Here is a 21,876-nt window from a genome sequence, read left to right on the forward strand (position 1 = left end):
GGGTTTGTGCTAGCAGTAATAATAATCATCAAGGAATACAATAATGAGCGCCTGCTCTGTGGCAAACACTGCACTAAGTTCTCTGTCTCATTTAATACTTACAAAATAAGAACCAGACTTAGAGAGTTAACATAGCTTGCCCAAGGTCCCTCACAAATAAATAATACAGATTCAAGCCCTGGTCTCTGTGAATTCATCAGTCTGCTGTTTCTAGTATTTATTAATCAGCCAGTAAATCCACAGTTTATATCTCCTCACAATGAAGCCAACTTTGTTCCACTTCCTCATTTTCACCATAAACATATATTATGCTCTCCGAAGTCAAGGTACTCAATCTGGGCCAGCAGCCTGCACAATAAATCCACGCTATTTGTCACAAGGGAAAAAAAAGATTCACATAAACACCCTTGGCTGAAAAAAATAACTGTTAATAGCTCTAAAAAGAAAACAGTTCATTTTTTTAAATCCATAAAAGATATATTCTAAGTGTGAACAAAAACCATTTGATAACATTCAAATATAATATTAGGAATAAATGAGGAAGATGCCACTAATTCACCTCATTACAGTAGAGCCAAAGGTCAGCAAACTATGGCCAAACTAGGGCCAGATGCCCGTTTTTGTAAATAAAGATTTACTGGAACACTCATTTTCACATTGTCTATAGCTGCTTTCGTGCTGTGATGGCAGAGTTAAATATTTGTGATTGAGACCGTCTAGGTTGCAAAACCAAAAATATTCACCACTGGCCTTTTACAGAAGAAAATTTGTTGATTCCTGCACTAGACAATCAAAAGAAAGGGTCTGCATAAGAAGTATAATCTATCCACCTGTGATAGAGTGGCTAAATACATAAATATCCCCAGTCTCATAACATCGTAAAAATGCCAGGAACTGTGTTTTTACCTTGAAGGTTTTCCTTCTTCAACAAAGAATTAAGTTGACTCATAGAGCTGAAGATGAGAATGGACTCTACAGATGCTCTGTATCGCCCAGAATGCTCAGTGGTGACATTCAGCCCTAGGCTTTGAGTTCCTTGGCCAGTCTCTATCTCTTCCAGGAGTGGAAGCTCATGAGGAAGAAAACGGGAAACTATGCCATGAAGAGTCGGCTCCTTGGAATCTGGATCTAGTAACCAGCATGCCACCTGAATGAGATAACAATCAGAATATTTTCTTGATTTTTCAAAGATATTTCTGTACCCTTAAATTAAAAGGGGAAAAAAGAAAGCTCATTTCTAATCTCACTCGTTTTCACTTAATACTTATTCAATGGTCTTCCCAGGAGAGGAGAAGGAAAGGATAATTGTACCAGGATAAGGAAAGGATAATTGGTATAAAAAATAACTCATCTTTTACCAATAAGAGCGGTGGCCTTCAAAGAAGGAAAATTTATACTTTTCCACTACTGCAATGCTCCTGCTGACCTACTTCAGAAGTAGGCTTGAAAACCAAATGCCTTTCAGCTAACAAAAGTCATGTTTCTGAAAATGCAGCTGGATTCTTCTCCACTAAGGCTAATTTTGGCTTTCCTACTACTATAATAAAGATGGGCCTATATAGTTTTAGGTTTATTTAATTAAAAAAATTTTTTTTATTGCGGTAAGTCACATAATATAAAACATACTATTTTAAGCATATTTAATTGTACAGTTGAGTGGCTTATTCAATATTGGAAGAAGTGAGACATAAATATTTCACCATTACAAGTTCATATCCAGTGTTTTAGAATGCCTACAGAATTTCTCTCAAGGATGAGGCCCTGTCACCATGACCACCCAACTAGTGATTTGACTGCTATTGTTAGCTTCCCTATGAGACTAGAAGACCTGTATTTTCTAATACTTGATTCTAGCAGAGCGAAATTGGATTTAGAATAAGGAAATCTAAGCCTTGTTCATAATTTCAATAATTACTAAATGACTTGGTTACTTCTTTTATAGGTCTAGAATGTAGTTTTACAGGGTGGGGAGGGGCGATATTGTAAATTATAATAAGAAATATAAATTGGGTCTTCCCAACAGAGATAAAGGTGTCTTTAATTATGCTAATGCAGTGACTTGGAGTGCCCCTAGGTCACCTAGGAATGGCGGCTGGTTGCCACCAGTAATCAACCCTGTGATAGGAGGGCTGGAACTTTCAGTTCCACCCCCTCAAACTCCTGCGAAGGGGAAGGGGCCAGAGGATAACTGATCACCAATGGCCAATGGTTTGATCAATTATGCCTATGTAATGAAGCCTCCATAATAACCCAAAAGGACAGGGTTCAGAGAGCTTCTGGGTTGGTAACCACATGAAGATGCAGGGAGACTGGCAAGCCTAAAAAGAACAGAAGCTCCACGCCTCTTCTTACAAACTTCACCCTATGTATCTCTTCGTCTGGCTGTTGACTTGTATCCTTTAATATCCTTTGTAATAAGCCAGTAATTTAGTGAGTAAACTGGTTTCCTGAGTTCTGTTAGCCGCTCTAGTAAATTAATCAAACTCAAGGAGGGGGTTGTGGGAATCTGATTTATTTATAGCTGGTTGACCAGAAGCACAGGTAACGAGCTGGGCTTGCAAGTGGTGTTTGAAGTTGGGGGCTTGTGGGACTGAGCCCTTAACTTATGGGATTTGATGCTCATTCCAGGTAGATAGTAACAGAATTGAGCTGAATTGTAGGACACCCAACTGGTACCCAGAGAACTGTTGGAGATACAGCGAAACCCCCTCCCCCCCCACCATTAGAAATTGGTGATCAGAACCCTTTTAGGGGTGTTGAATAAGAGAGTCTGATGTAAAAGTTGGCAAACGTCTCTTATAAAAGTGAAATTTTATAAATTAATAGCTTCTCTTCTTACACCAAAAATGTTATGATTAAGAAAACCAAGTATGGAATATTTCAAATAGTTTATGCCAAAGGTGCTATATAAATCTGGGATACTACTACAGCTTTAATAAGCTCATATTACCCATATTCTCATTTTGGGCTCTGGAACATCAAAATTAGGTAATAACCTTTTATATCCAGTAAAGGTCAGTTTAGAAACTATATGAAATTTATCACATATAAACCAAGGCTGGTTTGAAGTATAGGAAAGAATAGTATCATTAGTTTACCTGATACTGCCTTCAAAAATCTTTGCCAAAAAAGCTAAAGAAACTAAAATATTATCCTATTATCATTGATCATGTTGATAATAACAACCAATTAGTATCATATCTCAACTCAAAATTAATATTCCACACACCTCATGTATCCAGTCTCAACAGAAGGGAAAAAACGATATCCCTTTTCAGGGCTATGATCCTGTAAATAAATGTCTTCTGAAAGTGCATTATACTGTTAAGTGTATATTACAACAACATAAGTTACTCTTTCCTTAATAACTCAGAGTCATCATTATGAACAGTGTATCATAGTTTGCTATTATATGGAAAAGTTCTCAGGGGCTAGTAAGGTCATTTGTCCCTATACTAACGGCCTCTAACTACTATGCTTTGTGATCTCTTATATCTGTATGCTTTTGCTATTTTCTGCCTCTATCCTCATGGACATTTGAAACACCCGGCTATCATATATCTAAATCTGACAGTTCTCCTTTCATTTCTAATTTACTATGAGACAGAAAATTTAGAACTTATGACCAAAATGAAAATTGTTTAAGTCTCTGAAGAAAGATGTGAACTTTAGTGCTTGGAATGTGTGACATCTCTGGTTTTATCTACACAGAGGCATTTGGTGCATAATAATCTGTTCTGGGTGGATGAAGTTATTGGACAAAGGAGTGACTACTCTAAAATACTTAAGCTGTATTGTTGAAGCTAAATAAATACCAAGTCATTTAAGAATTAACCCTAAACATTAAAATTAAATATTTTTTGAAGTATGTAAAATTCTTTTAGATAAGACAGGGAACCTTAGGATCTTCATAACTTTGTTCCAGGGAGATGCCACAAGACAGAAGAAGAATTTTATAGCTCTGGATGAAGTCATAGATGATAACAGAACGTTCTTTATCAGATTCCTTTTGAAAGCAAGACTGAAGGTGCCGCATTCTGTCTTTCACAGTCAGGCTTGGATCCAGAGAAGGTGGGGCCAAACTGGCACTAATTTCTTAAAAAAAAGAAAAAGAAAAAAAAGTCTTAAGGCAAAAAGTACACGCATTCATTTGAAACAGCAATCTTTAGTGCCAAGACTGAAAAAGACTCAAAAGCCTCAGTTTAGTTCAGCAAGACGTTATCCAGGTCATGTTGGCTATATAGATGAAGTGCTCTGTAATCTAAAAATTAAGGATTGGGCTAGGTGATTTATAATGCTCTATTTAATCAGGTGGGAGAAAATTCTAAACATTAAGATTCCTAAAAATAAATTTACACTTCTCGGAATGTGGAATTAAAAAAAGAAAAGTTATTTTGAAATGAATTTTAAAGGAACTCATTTCAGAGAGAATTTTAGTATGAATGTATAAAATTACATCTAAAATAAAAGAAGTTCAAGTAATTACTTATCCTAAGATGTTCTCCTATGAAACAACTGAAAATATTTCATGCTTACTCAGAACAGACATTATATGGCATCTTTTAAAATGTTTCCTTATTAATTTTGCTTCTGTCTAAAACCAAACAATCAACTAGGTATCCAACAACCATAATCAGATCACAATTTATACCTAGGTCCTATCCTTTTAATGCCAAGACTTCTCCAAAGGCTGTGTGATTCAACTACTGTAGATGTCTAGCTCATCACTGCCTCTAAATGAGTTCCAGATACAGTCGATAGGAGGATAAAAGCCTGGAAAGAAACTGCCATGATCCAGTCTTCAGAAGCAAATCCTCAAGGTGGCCAGTGAGTCCTTAAGGATCCACTACCCCGAAGAAGAAAACACAGTATTAACAGCCACATGTGACAAGCAGAAGACAGTAAGGGGGGTGGCTTCTCAAAACGTCATTCTAGTTAATATATGAAATAATGTATACAATAGCTACTATTTTTAAAGGTTTTTTTTAATCCTAAAAAATAAATTCTAGGTAAATATCAGGAAACTATTCTCAACAAACAAGTCACTATCCTCATAGAGGTTACATTAAAATTATATGGTAACTTAACCAAATAGTGATTACTTACCAGAATGGTTTTGGTCCTTCTGCAATGAAAAATAGTAAGCATCTCTTCCACCCCAGCATACTGCCAGTCCAACCACCAAGGTGCCATCACAACCTTTAACAGGAATTCCATCAACTCCAATAGGGCTTTCCTGAGAGGAACTAACTACGTAAAACCAAAGTGAAATAGTTAAAAATCTCTGAAAATGAAACCACTAAATTGAATACTAAAAAAAATGATATAATAAAAAATTATTTGATAAGCAAATTTTTCAGATCCCTACAATATGCATTATGTGGATAGTCATTTTTAGGTGTAAGATCTTCCTAGGCTTCCCATCATTTAAGATAACTGTCACTATGAAAAATCTACCAAAGATTTCTTAAAAGAGATCTGTAATAACGACTAAGATAGTTTAAAATTAACTTTTTAAAGTTTTCCAAAAGCTGCATTTTGAATTTCTATAACTCAAAAATAAAGACCACTTGCATACTACAAAAATTTTGTAGCAAATTTAGCAATTCTTAACACTTAGAAACTCCAGAAAAATCAAGAGTTTTACTTCTTAGTGAAGAATTAGGTATGATTTTGTATTTGAGTCAATATTTTTCCTAAAATAATACACCTTTCAATTGCACAGACATAGGTCAAAAACTAATCCATCTTATTTACAATTATATCCCCAATACCTGGAAAATAACTGTCACATATTTGTTAAATTTAAGTGAATGTTTTTATCCCTCTAACCTCTAGCACAGAAAATGAACTCAATTTTATGTTTGTTGAATGAAAAATGGAAAGAGCTAGTCAACAATGAAAGTGCATAAAACTTGTCATTAACACATATGCTTCCTGAATTGAAGATCAAACAAATACTCAGAACTTTATGAACAAACTCATTCATAAATATAGAGATTTAAGAAATTTGATCAAATCTTTGATTTCCACAACAGGTTGTCAAGCTGACTACAACTATCCCCCATAATACTGAATCATTACTTCCATGAAATAAGACAGGAATACGTGGCATTATTTAACCAAAGTTTCAATTCTCTGAAAACCTGAAAGAGTTCTATGAGGCTTTCATGACTATCAGTAGAGGTACAAGTTCTACTTGAGAAGAGTAGAAGTGGGGATTACCAGTGGGGAGAGGAGGGGGGAGGGGAAAGATATCAGTAGGGGATTAAGAGGTACAACCTACTATGTATAAATCAGCTACAAGAATATATTGTACAGCAAAGGGAAATATAGCCATTATTTTACAGTAACATTACATGGAGTATAATCTATAAAAATACTGAATCACTATGTTGTATACCTGAAACTAATTTAATATTGTAAATCAGCTATACTTAATTAATTAATTAAATTCAAACCATGTCACACCATTAAGGTACCATAACAAAAGTCTGATTCATTTTCAAAATATACATCTTAAATTTTACAAAATTATATTCTAACTAATATACATTAATATATGCATATGATTATATATATATAGATATTAGATGTATATATATATATGATTTCTTTCTTAGAGAAATGCTGTGTTTAATGGTAAGCTTGGCACACTCTAACACCAGGCACGACCAGGAGCTAAAGCAGCAGGGATGTACAGGAAACCTCCAGAGACTCACAAAGTAAAGAGGATGAGGAAGATAACCAAAGAGAAGGGCCCTATGGCCTCAGACAAGGCAGAGCCCAGAATGGCATAGAAGAGGTATTGTTTGTATGTATGTATGCCTGGCACTCAAGCATCGATCTGTCAAACACTGTTCTAATGCTGGCCTCTGAACCAGCCATACCAACTCTGGTGTCCCCACCAGCAATAAGCTTGGCTGCTGGGTCAGTGTCCTGGGAGACAACACTGGTATGGAACTCCTGTGGGAAGCTGCTATAGAAAGGCTGTTTAGATGGGATTTCTGGCCTGCTTGGAAGGAGGCAGACACAGGCCTGATTAGACCCCAGGCACAACAATGGATCAGAGCCAGAGGAACGAACAGTGTCCTAGTGGTGTGTACATTTTCAGTCTACCAGCTTGAGCTCTTGGCCTCACTGCTCAGCTCTCCTCCCATGTGTCCAGAGGTCTCCCATCTCTTATACCAGAGGGTAACTATTTTTAATCTAGTTGTGCTGAACAATAAGGCTGTTCCACATGTAAACCCACATAGGAGAAACTTATTAAACTTTTTTTTTTTTTTTTTTGCGGTATGCTGGCCTAGGGCACGAACCCATGTCCCCTGCATCAGCAGGCGGACTCTCAACCACTGCGCCACCAGGGAAGCCTGAAACTTATTAAACTTTGAACACACTTATTACATTTAATATCCAATACTGAAAAGTCTCAGTCCCATCTCAGTCCACTATTTTACATAAAAATGTAAAAGATTAAAAAAAAAATCTTACCTTGCTTAAACCTACCACCAATAGTAGCACTTTTAGAAGATGTCAAATTACTGATCTTTTCACAAGCCAATGAGATGGAAAATCGAGTTTTGTTTTGCCACTCCTTCATGAATGTTTGAAAGAGAGTTTGGTCACTCGCTACGTCAATTATGGCCAAACTTTCTGAACTGCATGAGGCTAGAGTTAACTGCAATCCATCCTGTGATAACTGCGGTGAAAAACTTGTGTCTCTAATAGGACTGTCATCTTTGAAACCATTTCTAGTCTCTGGATTTAAATCGCAGTTTTTATTATCTGAAGGTGAGCCAAATGAATAAGTTTCATCAAGTTGTAAACCACCACTAATTTTCCTAAGTTTTACAGAAGATGTTCCAAGAAAACCTGGAAATGACAACTTAGAAGCAGATGGTATAGGAGGAATGAGTCCATTATCATCAACTATACAGTTTTCTTTACAAGGCAAGAGAGAGGAGGTTTCACCATGAATGACATTGTTCTCTAGTGTGTCAATATTGCCTTTTACCACAATATTAGGGGAAAATGGAATTCCTTGCACTTGATTTGTCTCCAAATTTGAAATCACTTCTTGTTTGTCATTTACCTCTGTGTTTTTTCCTTTCAAACTGAGCAAGTCTGTAATGGTTAATTTTAGCTTTTCATTTTCTAGAGGACTGGACACATTATCTAAAATCCTTTGTAGTCCTGGACTTAAATCAAATGATGCCCCTGACCATATGAATGAACTATCTTGCCTTGTCCCAGTAAATATGGATTTTTGAGACCTTTTATCTTTATCTCCTCCAATTACTTCTCTTTGGGAATAATCATTACCCACAATCACTGGATCACTCAGTTCTAATACTCTAAGAGATCCTGCAGTATTATGTTTCTCTTGGACAGGAAATACGTCTACATTATCCAAAGCTTCAACCATCTGAGCAGAATCCATTTCTGAAAATACAGTAGACTCATCACTGAAACAAGACAATGGCTGCTGATTATGTTGATTCTCATTCACATCTGATTTTTTAACTGGGTCCTCTGGTTGTAGACACAGAGAATCAGCAAAATGGACTGAAGTTATTTCAGAAGGAAGGCATTCTTTTGCTTGTACATCAGGTGGTTGTTCTTCTACCAGGTACTCTTCACTGAAACTGTCAAACAGTAAACTACCACTCAAATTCAAACTTGCTTCAGGAACTGGCAGACATTCTACTTCTATATCAGTACGAGTTCTCATTTTAGGAACCAGAGGTATAACTGGTTTCATAGCTTCTTGTGTTTGATAACCTTGAAGAAAACTATTTAATTGGGAGTCAGTAACAGAAAGTTCATTGCCTTTAAAACATGGGTCATTTTCCCCTATTAATATTGGAGAATAAAAAATTGGGCTTTCTGGAGTCAGGTTATCAACCCCATGTGAATCAGTGCTTTGTTTCATAGCATCTACAGTCTTATGTTTCAAATGATTTGTCATTCCTGGTGAATGTTGTTCACCTGGAAAAGTAAAGTGAATCTCTTTCTGAAAGGAGCTCACTGAGCTCTGTTTGTCTAGGCTCTTCTGCATCATTCCTGTTGCCAGGCTGGTATCCTTTGCTCCTTCTTGCTTGGCATTTTCAGTTGCTATCTGTTGAATTATTTTCTCTGACTGAGTATCCAGGTAGAAACTATCTTCAAAATCACAGAGATCTAAACCTAAGTCAGAAACATGATTATTTTTAGTTCTGTCTGCTGCATAAGCATCTGTTTTTACTTGTACTCTAAGGGTATTTAGAATATTCTCACGCTGGCCTCCTAATTTACCAAATGCTCCACTTAGTAGATGTACTCCACTGGATATCTCAGTGCTGCTTATGTTATCTCCTGATACCTGAAGATTACTTGATTTATTTTCCTCAGCATTAAACTTTGTACTTTCACATTTCATAATAACATTTGAGTCCCTATTCATATAACTGCTGTCTTTCTCACAGGGCATTTGTCTTGCTATTGGTTTTTTCAGTTTGGTGTAAGTATTTGTCTGTTTATCAAACTGCTTTTCCAGGCACTGGTTAATTGGATGGGTGTCGTGGTGTTTCACATTAACATGCTGGTTTTTTGAATCATTTTGTATCAGCACTTCATTTGTTTTTTCTGATTCAACAGCTAATCCTCTTCCATTTTCACTAACCACACTGGTGGCTTGATGAGTCACATTTTTATTCTGGGATCCTGTGATAAAATATTCCACAAGAATATCATTAGATACTTTATTGTTCCTTGAACAACTTTGTTCTGTTAGTGATGGGAATGATACTTTGCTATATCTTCCCTCAGCACAGAAAGATATGTTTTTAGCAAATGGCTCTGGACTTCTAAATTCCATATTCTTCTCATCTGAAGTAAATGACTCTTCACAATGAACAGGATTAGACAGAGTCTGTTCTTGTAAATTGATTCTACACATCCTAGTGTCTTTCACAGGGCTACTGTCTCTAGATCGTTTTAGATGCTTACTATGATTCCAAGATTGAGAGGTTGTACTCATCTCTTCTGAACTGAAAGTCAAAGCTTCTTTTTTTGTGTTCTCAGATGAGAGAGTCTGAACAACTTTCGTAGTGCTTGCTTTCCCCTCATTCAGAGAGGTCCCTAGCTTTTCTTTATGTATATTCAAAGAAGCCCGTCTTTTTGCTCTGGAAATGGAATGCACCTGACGTTCTTGATGCCCATCCTGAAATTTATAATAAAAGGAATCTGTATGCTCTCTACTTTTATCTAAATCTTGCACTGTATTTGGTAAATGAGTAACAGAAGAATCATTAAATATTGTGTTACTTTTTTTCTTTGATGTTAATCTTTTATAAGAACTCTTAGTTTGGGGTATAAATTTGTGTTCTTTTACTTCTGATTCACTGCAGGTCAATGAGTGTGTATCAGAATTTAAAAGGGAATATGGACTCCACTGCACTCCCATTTCAACTAAGTCCTGCTGCAGAATCATTCTGGCTTCTTCTACTATAAGAGTTGCCGCTTCCCTTTCAGTTAAATCTTTTCTGCCAGTCACCCAAATAGTTCGCATATTCCGACGCTCTTCAACTGCTTCCTCTTCCTCATCCACTGCCTTTCGGGTACTATACAAGAGGTAGGAAAAGAAAGAAATTAATGCATTGATTCATTCATTAATACAAGTATTTATTAAGCATTAATCTGAGCTTTTCTAGGAACTGAAGAAATAGCACTGAACAAGAGGGAAATGTATCTACTCTCATAGCGCTTACATTATAGTTGGGGAAATCAGAAAGTAAACAAATGTTAAAATGCATTCTGTGTCAACTGGTGATAGGTAAGAGCTGTGTAAAAAATTGAAGCACAATTGTGACCACCTAGAGGGGTGGGAAAGGGAGGATGGGAGGGAGATGCAAGAGGGAGGAGATATAGGGATATATGTATAGCTGATTCACTTTATTATAAAGCAGAAACTAACACACCATTGTAAAGCAATTATACTCCAATAAAGATGTTTAAAAAAAAAAAATGAAGCACCAGAAAGGGATAGGTGGTTCTGCAGTTTTTAAATCATTAGGGAAGGCCTCACTAAGACAGAGTCTTTAAATGGAAACCTGGAGTTTATTGACAGAATTTGAAAGACAGTTCAGAGTAACTACAAGAGATTCAAAATGAAGAGAGAAAGTTCAGAATTGAGAGACCCAGAGAAGGAGAACCCCATATTTTTCATACAAATTCTGCCCAAATATCTGGCTGACCTCAAAACTATGCAAGTGTGGAGAGACTCCAAGCAGCTAGGTGAAAGTCTAAACAACTGAACAGAGATTTGAGCTATTGCCTACAACAGGAAAAGTTTGAGCTTAGCCAAGCTGACTGACAAAATATCAGTGCTCTTCATAGTAAAATAATAGATTCTACACCCTAAAAGGTCAAACATACGTAACTGAAGTACCATGAAGAGAAGATAAACAGGATGAGGCATAAAAATTATGGAAGCTGGGAAACTTCTGTTTCCAACCAAGATAAAATAACAGGGACCAATTTAGCCTCTCACCCAAAACAACTAAAAACTGAGGCTAGGTCATAAAAGACACTGCAGTTTCCATTTTGCTGTCTTTTGGGTCACTCACTCTGGGGGAAGCCAACCATCATGGCAAAAGGGTCTCAAGCAGCTCTATGGAGAAGTTCATGTAGAGAAATGAACACCAACCTGCCAGCATGTGTGTGAGGCATCTTTAAAGCAGATCTAAGTCAGCCCTTCAGATGACTACAGTTCTGGCCAACAACTTAACTACAACCTCCTGAGGAGCTCAAACCAGAACTATGAGGAAAGGTACTCCCAAATTCATGACTTGCAAAAACTTTGAGTAAATATATATTTACTAGTTGCTTTTAAGACACTAAGTTCTTAAGTAATTTTTTCCATAGCAAGAGTTAACTAAAATGCCTAGTAAAACTATCGAACTTCAAAGATATAGAAAATAAATCTCGGGACTTCCTTGGTGGCACAGTGGTTAAGAATCTGCCTGTCAATGCAGGGAACACGGGTTCGAGCCCTGGTCCGGGAAGATCCCACATGCCGTGGAGCAACTAAGCCTGTGCACCACAACTACTGAGCCTGTGCTCTAGAGCCCGCGAGCCACAACTACTGAGCCCATGTGCCACAACTACTGAAGCCCATGCACCCTAGAGCCTGTGCTCCGCAAGAAGAGAAGCCACTGCAATGAGAAGCCCGCGCACCCCAATGAAGAGTAGCCCCTGCTCACCACAACTAGAGAAAGCCCACACACAGCAATGAAGACCCAACACAGCCAAAAATAAATAAATAAACAAATAAATGTTAAAAGAAAAGAAAAGAACTCTCAAGGCCTACATATTTGGAAGGGCAAAAGAATCACACTCCCATAAGAATTCTCGAAAACAGCATACAAAGCAAAGAAACAACATTTTCAAAAAACTCAATAAAAGAAAGTATAGACCAAGGATTTCTATCCAGCCAAGGTGTGCTTCAGATATTAAGGTTATGGAAAATCTGTCTGAAACACACAAGAACTTGAAGAATTCTATATTATATAAGTCCTCCTCAAGGAACCTAAAGCTACTAGAGGATAAGTTTCATCCACTCAAGAGAGGAAGGAATACTTCAGCAATAAGAACGATGGTAAGAATCTGAATAACTAAAAATGTAGATTATATTAGTCTTCCAACCCTACCCCCCCACAAGGGTGGAGGCAAAGGTGGAAAATTAATGTATGCAAGTTTTATATTGAGATAAAGTAGAAAGAATGCACTTTGAAAAAGGGAGGGGAAAAAGAAAGTTAAAGTAAGCTCAATGTCAGTGACTGTTGTTCCGGCAATAGGTAGGAATCACAGGATACAATTAAAATCTTGACAAACCACATAATAAAAAGTACAAAAGCACCCATTAAAACAAAAATATACACCTTTCTAAATTTAAAAATAAAATACCAAAGAATACCCTCGGGTGGAGAAAGAAACAGCAAATATCACATAATACACATAATTATAAAATAATTTGAGAGAATTGAAACCAAACATGTTATTCATATTGATAAATGTGAATGGGATTAAATCATCTATTAAAAAGATCTTCAATTTGTTTCAGAAAGCAACTCAATGTGGTACAAAAAAGCATATCTAAAACAAAGTAATTCAAAAAGGCTAAAAATAAAGGAATGGGCAAAGGAATTCCCAGGCAAAGGGAAACAAGAAGAAAGCAGTGAGGGATATTCCAAGAAGGGTATAATTTAATGCTCAAAACCAAAAGCACAACAAAGATAACTATCAATCAGCCATATTTACTATGAACATTTACACTCTAAATAACAAGCAACCACATTTGTGAAGCAAACACTGTAAGAGATACAAGGAGACAAAGAGAGAAGTGTACTAACAATTAGTAGACTTTAATAAACCCTTCTTATTAAAAGACAGATGAAGTACTGGCAGGGGGGAATAAATAGGAATGAATAAGACTTAATTAACATAATCAAAAAGGTAGATTTTGTGAAAATATCTCAAATATTTTACTTTTATAATAGAGAATACAACTATCTAGTTTGTATTGATCATATATTAGGAAAGAAATTGCCAGTGAATTCCATAAAGTAGAAATGTTATAAACAACATGCTTATATTACAATGCAATAAACTAAAAATTATTAACAACAACAACAAAAAAGAACTTCTACCCAGGCAAAAAAGGGAAGACATGTAAATTCCATAATTCCTAAAAAAATATAATGAAAGCCCTAAATAATCAGAATCTATGGTTACATTTAAAATAAGAGACCACAGGAAAATTCACAGTACTAAATTCATAGTATTAAAATAAAAACACACAGTATTTTATCAATAAAAATATGAATGTCAACCAATTAAACTCCTAGTTCAACAAAAAGAACTAGAAAAAGTATGACAAAGTAAAACAAAAGAAAGCAGTAGGTAGTAATAAAATTCAAAAAATAGGATTTAATGAGGTAGATTTTTTTTAATAGACCTAACTAGTAAAACAAAATACTTGATTTTTTTAAATTTACAAAATAGACCACTAGTTAATCTGATCAAGAAGAAAACAGAAAGCAGAAATTTACAAAATAATAAATCAAAAAAGAGGCATAGCCAATGAAATAGAAGAAATATTTAAAATTCCTAACAGACTAATTTACAGATCGCTATAAAAATATATTTGAAAATCCAGATGAAATAGATAATTTCGTTGGGAAAGAAAGGCTACCAAAATTGACCCCACTAGACATAGAAAGCTTAAAGAGATTAAGTTCTGAAAAAATAAAATAGAGAAGGTGATCAGAGAATTAACCCCATAAAAAGGCACCATCCAAGACTGTTTCATAGGGTAATCATATCAAACCTTTAACCAGTCCCAAAGTACTGAAAATAAGGGAAAATCTTCCTTTTTGTTTTTCATGAAGAAAGTCTGATATCAAAACTTGAGTAAAGATAGCGCAAAACACACATACAAAAACTGTAGACTAATATTATTTATGGATAACAATGCAAAAGTATACTATATTAAATATTAGCAGATAGAATCCAACATCATGTAAAAAAATAATATAACACGACCAAGTGAAATTTATTCTGGAACATAAAACTGATTCAATAGTAGGAAATCTATTAATATAACATGCTAAGAGATGTAAAGGGGGAGAAACCTATGACTATCTCCATAGATACTGAAAAAGCCTTTAACAAAATTTAATACCCATTCCTGATAAAAAAAATATATGAGAAAATTGCAATTAATGGACATTTTCTTAAAATGATTACACACACACACACACACACACACACACCACAGTCCTGAAGTCAGTATCTTACTAGAGTAGCAGAGGCATTTCCACTAGGATCACAAACAAAGCAAAAATGTCCACTATCTCTATTACTACTGTCTACTACCACTACCTATTAGAGCTATTAGCTAATTCAATTAGACCAAATAAATCAGTTAGATGCACAAGAATTGTTAGGGAAAAAGTAAAATAACTCTATTCACAAATGATATGACAATATACCTGGAAAATCCTTGAGAATCAATGATAAAAGTAATTTAAACAAAAGTATTCAGAAAATAGAACGATAAAAAAATATAAAACTCAATAGCCTTTACATATTCAAATAATAACCATGTAGAAGACATAGAAGAGAGCCACTAATTAAAAACAGGATAATGATTAAACAGGACAAGAAATGTACAAAACTTGTATGAGGAAAACTAAAACTCCTGAAAACCTGTATGAGGAAAATATTTTAAAACTCCTGAAAAATCAAAAAGACTAGATCCAATGCAAAGTTATTACCTATCCTTGCGTAGGTTCACTCAACATTATAAAGATTTCAGTTCTATTAAATTTCAATCGAATTCTAATACAATATCAAAAAGCACTTTAAGTTTCATATGGGCAAACATGCAAGAATAGCCAAGAAAATACTGAAAAACCATAAGGTAGAATTTACTCTACCAGACATTAAAACACACTATAAAGCCCTTATAATTAAAAGCATGGTACTGGCTCATTAACTGACAGAAAGAATAGCAAATAGAATAGAAAGTCCAGAAATAGACTTAATTACATATGGATATTTAATATATGATGGTGGCATCTCAAATCACTGGGACAAAGATAAACTTTTTTATAAATGGGAACCATTGAGAAATAAAATTGGATCCAGACTTAACACCATTCACAAAATTAAATTCTAAATGCATCAGGAATCCAAATGCAAACTTACAAATACTAGAAGAAAACGTGTGAATTCCTCTTTAATCTCAATATATGAAAAAACCTTTCTAACTATGACAATTTAGAAGCAAAAAAAAAAAAAAGATTGCTAAAAAATAAATGAAAAGAAAAATTAAAATTCTGCATGGTGAAAACAATGCAATAAAGTCAAAAGACAATTGATAAGTTTTTGAGAAAAATATATGAAATATACATGTGAAACAAATGGCTAAGAACCCTAATCAGTTTTTAAAAGAAAAGATTCTAAGACTCTTTAAAAAGGAGAGGGTAAAAACCAAAACCTAGTAGAAACATAAGGAAAAGACATAACCAGATAATTCACGAAGATATATTTCTTTAAATAATCCTGAAAATAAGAAAAAATATTCACCATCACACACATTTAGAGAAATGCACATTAAAACCATACTGAGATACAACTTCTCATCTATCTGACTAGTAAAAATGAAAACCTTTTTGTCAAAGAGAAAAACCAGAGGCTCCAAATGGCATCACTTGTGCTAAAGCCCATGATACCAAGCCTAGATTTAATACATAACCTAAATACAATTTAAACCTTCATCAGAAGTGTAATCTTTTTTTTCTTGAAATATAGTTGATCTACAATAAGAGCTGTATTTTTTTTTTTTTTTTGGTTTAAAGACAAGCTTGTAAGGATTGGCTACTCCAAAGTTCTAAGGAATATAGCTAACTCAAATGCTTTTCAACATCAAGTTATCCAAGATAATCTTTAGGAAGTAAAAGCTAGTTTAAGTTTGTTGCTTTAATTAAAACAGACATGTCAAAAAAAAAAAAAAAACAGACATGTCTTAATAGTTGTCAGCATTAATTATAATATTTTTATTCTACCTAAGCTAACAAATTTGTCAGCAAGAAAATAACTTGGTATGATGAAATTTTCATTAGTAACCTAAATATAATTGTTTAGAGCAAGTAAATTAAATAAATAAAAGTAGAATAAAAAGATTTTCTAGGTGAACTTTTGAAATAACTTTTCCAAATCTTTAGCCTGAAACCCTAAAGTTTTGCTAAGCTTAGGTTAAGTAATGGAAATTTATTGAACATTTAGATCATTCCAAATAAGATAAAACAGGTGAAAGATTAATTACTGAACATAGCTTTATCTACTTTTGGCTTTCTATTGTTTAAAAACTAAAGATAAAATTTGGGATTATTAGTAAACATGTTTGGTGCTGCCAACTATTGGCACTTGCCATCTACCTCCACAAGGATTAAATCATGAGCTGCTGCAGCTGCTGACCTTCAACACCATCTGAAAGGAGTTCAGGGTGGAGATCAGGAATGAGGCACTTCATGCTCTGGGAAAAACTAGCAGAAAATGTCTTCAGATAGATATTTTCAGGAGATTTTTATGAGCCCAATTCTACATTCCTCATATCTAGAAAAGCACTAAAATCATTAACAGTGACGCCTGCTCCTCGTGACTAGCAGCAAGCCTCTGCCAAAATGTGTGCTTGGCTGCTTGCACCCCCTTCACTAAAGTCATATAACACTGACCTTCCCTGCTACCTCGCTGGAATGGGTACCTCAGAGCCGTCTGAGATGCTGTCTCCCAGGCTATAGTTCTCATTTTGCCCCAAATAAAACTTCACTCACAACTCTCACATTTTGCTTTTTTTTTTTTTTCCCAGTCAACAGTGCCATGCTAAGAAAGTTTCTATGAGAAAGCACAAGTTTCTAGAAGTTACAAAGAGTACTTATAATTTTGCCAAGCTTCAGAATGCTAGTGTAAGAGTCCACAACTGTTTAGTTCCTAAATTTTAGCCAGAAATTAAGGTTTTCAAAAGATTAAAAATTCTAATATATGTAATTAAAGCTACAAGAAACAACAAAGGAAACATCTCCATATGCAAGGAAAGCACGATATGCTTTTGGCTAGAAAAGGTATGAGAGACTTCCCTGGCGGCACAGTGGTTAAGAATCTGCCTGCTAATGCAGGGGACACAGGTTCAAGCCCTGGTCCAGGAAGATCCCACATGCCACAGAGCAATTAAGCCCATGTGCCATAACTACTGAGCCTGTGCTCAAGAGCCCATGAGCCACAACTACTGAAGCCCGCAGGCCTAGAGCCCGTGCTCCGCAACAAGAGAAGCCACCGCAGTGAGAAGCCTGCACACCGCAACTAGAGAAAGCCCACGTGCAGCAATGAAGACCCAACACAGCCAAAAAAAAATAATTAATTAATTAATTTTTTAAAAAAACAACGAAAAGAAAAGGCATGAGGAATGAAGATGCATTTTGTTAAGGGAAATGAGAGTAATTTTGTCTGAACTAGAGCTTCTGGTTATAAAGGGTAAACTAAAGGCATACAAAAATCTTTTCTCTCTTCACTGAAGAGAGAAAAGATTTTACCTTGTGTAATCAAGCTGGCTAAAACTGACTTATTATAAGCATTTTAAAAATTAAGTTTTAATATCAATAGTGTACTTATATAAAACTAGAACTTAATTTTCCTTCATCTGCTAAATAGACAACCGAGTATTGTTTCATATGGACCTGTGATCCTATTTAGTCAAGTGTCCAAGCCATTTGATATCTTTGACAAACTTCCCCAAATCAAATTCTGAATGATGTCTTTTGACCACAAACTAACTTTGAAATTTTTCAGAGGCCCCTGGAACATTTCAAAAGATGTTAGGCTTATTTGATATGTTAAATTACATGAGAAGCATTACCAAACAAGAAGTAACATTAAGCCTTCTTTATGTCGTACTTGATTAGGTGTATAAGTGTTCTAGAAATTGTGTGAAATTCCTAGAAACTTGATATATCCTGGTACAATCCTAACTTATAATTCTAGTCATTATCTTAAAATGGTGTATGACATCCTCTGGGACCCCAATCAGAAATGGGTAACAAGTAAACAATCCTTTTACTGCTATTCACTTACTTTCTGAAATTACTCATCAAAATTGAGGCTCACACTAAAATTATTGAACCTGAGTAACAGGGAAATGACCTAGCTGACTTTCATGTAAAGGCAACAGAATCTATATAAAGATTGTGGCAAGTGTTGATGAGATTCGTTCTACTTCTCCAAAAATGACCCGCTTACTGCCAGACCTGATGTCCTTATAACAGACGACAGTCTGCTTCTGAATCAGAGAAACTAAGATGGGTAAACAATGGCTGTAAATTAAACAAACAGTTGGAGCTGTGGGAAAACCAAGATGGCCTCATGGTTCTTCTTGGCTCCCTGACAAATCTCATTTTTCTGTTTTCCCATTCCTTCACCCACCACAGTATATGTAAGAACAACTATTTGTGTCCCTGAAGGCCTTAGGCTTCCTCCCTCTGGGCCCTTGAAAAACTGTATTCAAGCAGAAAAAGTATTAATTACATAGGACTACATGACCTGAGGAGGATACTCTAATGTTTTTGTTTTTCCAGATTTAAGGAGACCTTTTCTTAAGCTATCTATGACTTAACAACAATTTGGTAAAGTATACCTTTGTGAACAAAGATGAAACAACTTCTCCCCACCTGATCCCTCCAGAATTCAGGAACTCTCAGTGAATATTCTTACTCTCTTAACAATTTATTTGCTTGCATAAGTTCAATAACAATCTGTTCTCCTTGTAACAGGATACAATTAGAAACACTGGCTATATTACCAAGGCTTTGACTGGAATGTCATATTTGAGAAAGGTGTGCACAGACTCAGATATGACCAGATAGCTTCAAAGAACTGCTTCAAAAAAAATCGACCTGGTACCTTGCTTACAAGGTTTCAGCAAAGCAGTCTTAAAAAAGGACTTATATGGTCAATCATTATTCTTGCTGTACTTATATAAATAATCAGGCCAAGTTTAATGCAAACAAATTAGTTTTACTATGATTATCTTTGGTTAAAAAAAACATAGGGGTAATTAAAGAGAGAAAAATTATCTTTGCACCTTTGTAGATAGTATTAGATTCTAGTCCTGTTAATTGTCTTTGAAGTTTTATTACATACCTGTAAACTGGACTGGATCCTGAACTCTTCTAGTGTCCTTAAATATCTGGCTACAACTCACCAAACTAAGATTTCCAATTTTCTCCCACCCTTCTGATTTGACATCACTAAGAACAAAGGCAGCCTTTGAGCCCTGTCAGAAGGGAGCTTACCAAGTGCTCCTGACCACTGACACTGATGCAAAATTATAGAAAGTATTGAGCCTTGGGTACATGTCTCACAGCTAAGGAGGACCACCTGACATCTGGTCCTACACAACACTGGAGACCCCTGAATCAAAATGATGAGTAAGAAAAGTCACTGATATTGATGTCTACTGCTTTCACCCAAGACACCAGATTCAAGTCTTCTTGCTTTAGTTAAACATGAAACCCTTTCTCCTTTTCTTTCTTAATTTCACTCTGGCATTGGCCTGGAAAGATAACACCCTCATCTGTATCTCCCAGGCCATTACTAAGAAGGGATAACCTTCAGTATTTAGGATAACTCTATTTTAGGATGGGGGAGATTCTCTTTCCACATGCACTAAAAACCTGACTGACTCCTGGCTTGAAAAGGTAAATGCAGCAGTCCCTGTGAATAAACCTTTTATCAGTATTCCTTAACAGGAATGGTTTGCATCCCGACAGGTCTTGTCTTTGTCTGTGGTGGTTATCATTCTCCTTGGGCCCATATGAATGCCCATATAGCTGGCACACAACTGTACTAGGCGTCTTAGGTTATCTAACTGTGCCCCTAACTGTTCTAGAAAAGGTCTAACAGGAGGATTCATGATTCAAGAACTGCTTCCTTTGGCAGGGCCTACTTCCCTGATTAGGAGTTAAAACAAAGAAGAATATAATCAGGAACCTTTCCTCAACTCTTAGAGAACATTGCAGATTCCATTGCTAGGGCACTAACTGCCCAACAAAAATACTTAGACTCTCTGGCCATAGTTGCTCTTGATAATAAGATAGCCCTTGATAATCTTTTAGCTGAGCAGGGAAGTGTCTGTGCTATGACCAATACCATCTGTTGTACCTGGATTGACACTTCTGGTGAAGTTGAAACTTAATTATGTAAGATCACTGAGTAAGCCACTTGGCTTAAAAGGGTGACTCCTTCAACAGTGTCTTTGACTGGTTTGGGTCTTGGGGACTATGTCTCTGAAGCACACTCCAAATACTGGGAGTTATCCTATTTATAGCTGTCATAAATATCAGCGCATTGGATCCTCTCAAAAGTTTTAAATGCATGTTCACAGCCACTGACCAGCAGAGAAGTGATCTCCCTGAGTGGAACATCAGAAAAGAAACGAGGAGAACAGCCACCTTAAAAATTGTGAACCTGTAACAGGGAAGAACAAAATCTGACTCCATGTTGGATCTGTTTACTTTAACCTTTCCTTCCTGTTGCTTTTGTGACTATAATCACTAAAAGGATGCTCTTTATAGCTATAAGCATACATAGTGGCCTCCCTTGGGGAACCCTGCCCCTCTGCCTCAATGTTAAACCAAAGTGCCTTCATTCAGCTCACAGGGAAACACCCTGCCCCTGCCCACCCGTGAATGGCTGCAAGAAAGAAGAAATTAACACATCCCCTCCCAGACGCTGGCCAAACCAGAAGACATTTTGCAAGACTTAGAGCCTTTTTACTTTACTTCCTCACCTCCTCCCCCTCTCTGTTCTATAAAAGAAACTAGCATCCAGACCCAGATAAGATGGTACTCTAGGACTCTAGTCTGCCATCTTCTCGGATGCCCAGTTTTCCAAATAAAGTTGCTATTCCTTGCCTCAACACCTCGTCTCCTGCTTTATTGGTCTGTTGTGCAGCAGAACAAGCTTGGACTCAGTAACAAACCTGAAGTCATGGCCTGTGAACATCACAGGAGTTCATCAAAGACGTCATGACCTATGGATAGCACAACAAAGATCAACAAAGCTGCAGAGCAGTAGTTGAGAGCGAAGCTAATGCCTTAAATTTTGATCACATCTCTCAGGCTTAGAGTATGATGAAAAGGAAGGAATTGTTAAAGAGAAAAGCCACAGGCCCCAAATGGCTAAAGCCCATGATACCAAACCTAGATTTAATACCTAACCTAATTGCAGTTTTGACCTTCACCAGAAATGTAATCTTAATCAACCGGTCTAGAATTTCCT

At 35.9% G+C, this 21,876-nt stretch overlaps 1 protein-coding gene and 1 pseudogene across 1 annotated transcript in view; both read right to left on the reverse strand.

The window, feature by feature from the left end:
- Positions 1-21,876, reverse strand: part of POLQ (DNA polymerase theta) — a 105,693-nt gene that overhangs the window by 36,471 nt on the left and 47,346 nt on the right. The window contains exons 16-19 of the mRNA XM_024769350.1: positions 7,492-10,601; positions 5,107-5,250; positions 3,899-4,095; positions 907-1,147 (exon numbers count right to left, since the gene is read on the reverse strand). Of these exons, the coding sequence (XP_024625118.1) occupies positions 907-1,147; positions 3,899-4,095; positions 5,107-5,250; positions 7,492-10,601 (3,692 nt within the window). The remainder of the gene's footprint in view (positions 1-906; positions 1,148-3,898; positions 4,096-5,106; positions 5,251-7,491; positions 10,602-21,876) is intronic.
- On the reverse strand, positions 6,719-7,100 carry LOC112416056 (ATP synthase F(0) complex subunit C1, mitochondrial pseudogene; annotated as a pseudogene).

The sequence above is a fragment of the Neophocaena asiaeorientalis genome, unplaced genomic scaffold (assembly GCF_003031525.2).
Source record: "Neophocaena asiaeorientalis asiaeorientalis breed wild unplaced genomic scaffold, Neophocaena_asiaeorientalis_V1.1 scaffold671, whole genome shotgun sequence".
NCBI classification, from domain to species: Eukaryota; Metazoa; Chordata; class Mammalia; order Artiodactyla; family Phocoenidae; genus Neophocaena; species Neophocaena asiaeorientalis.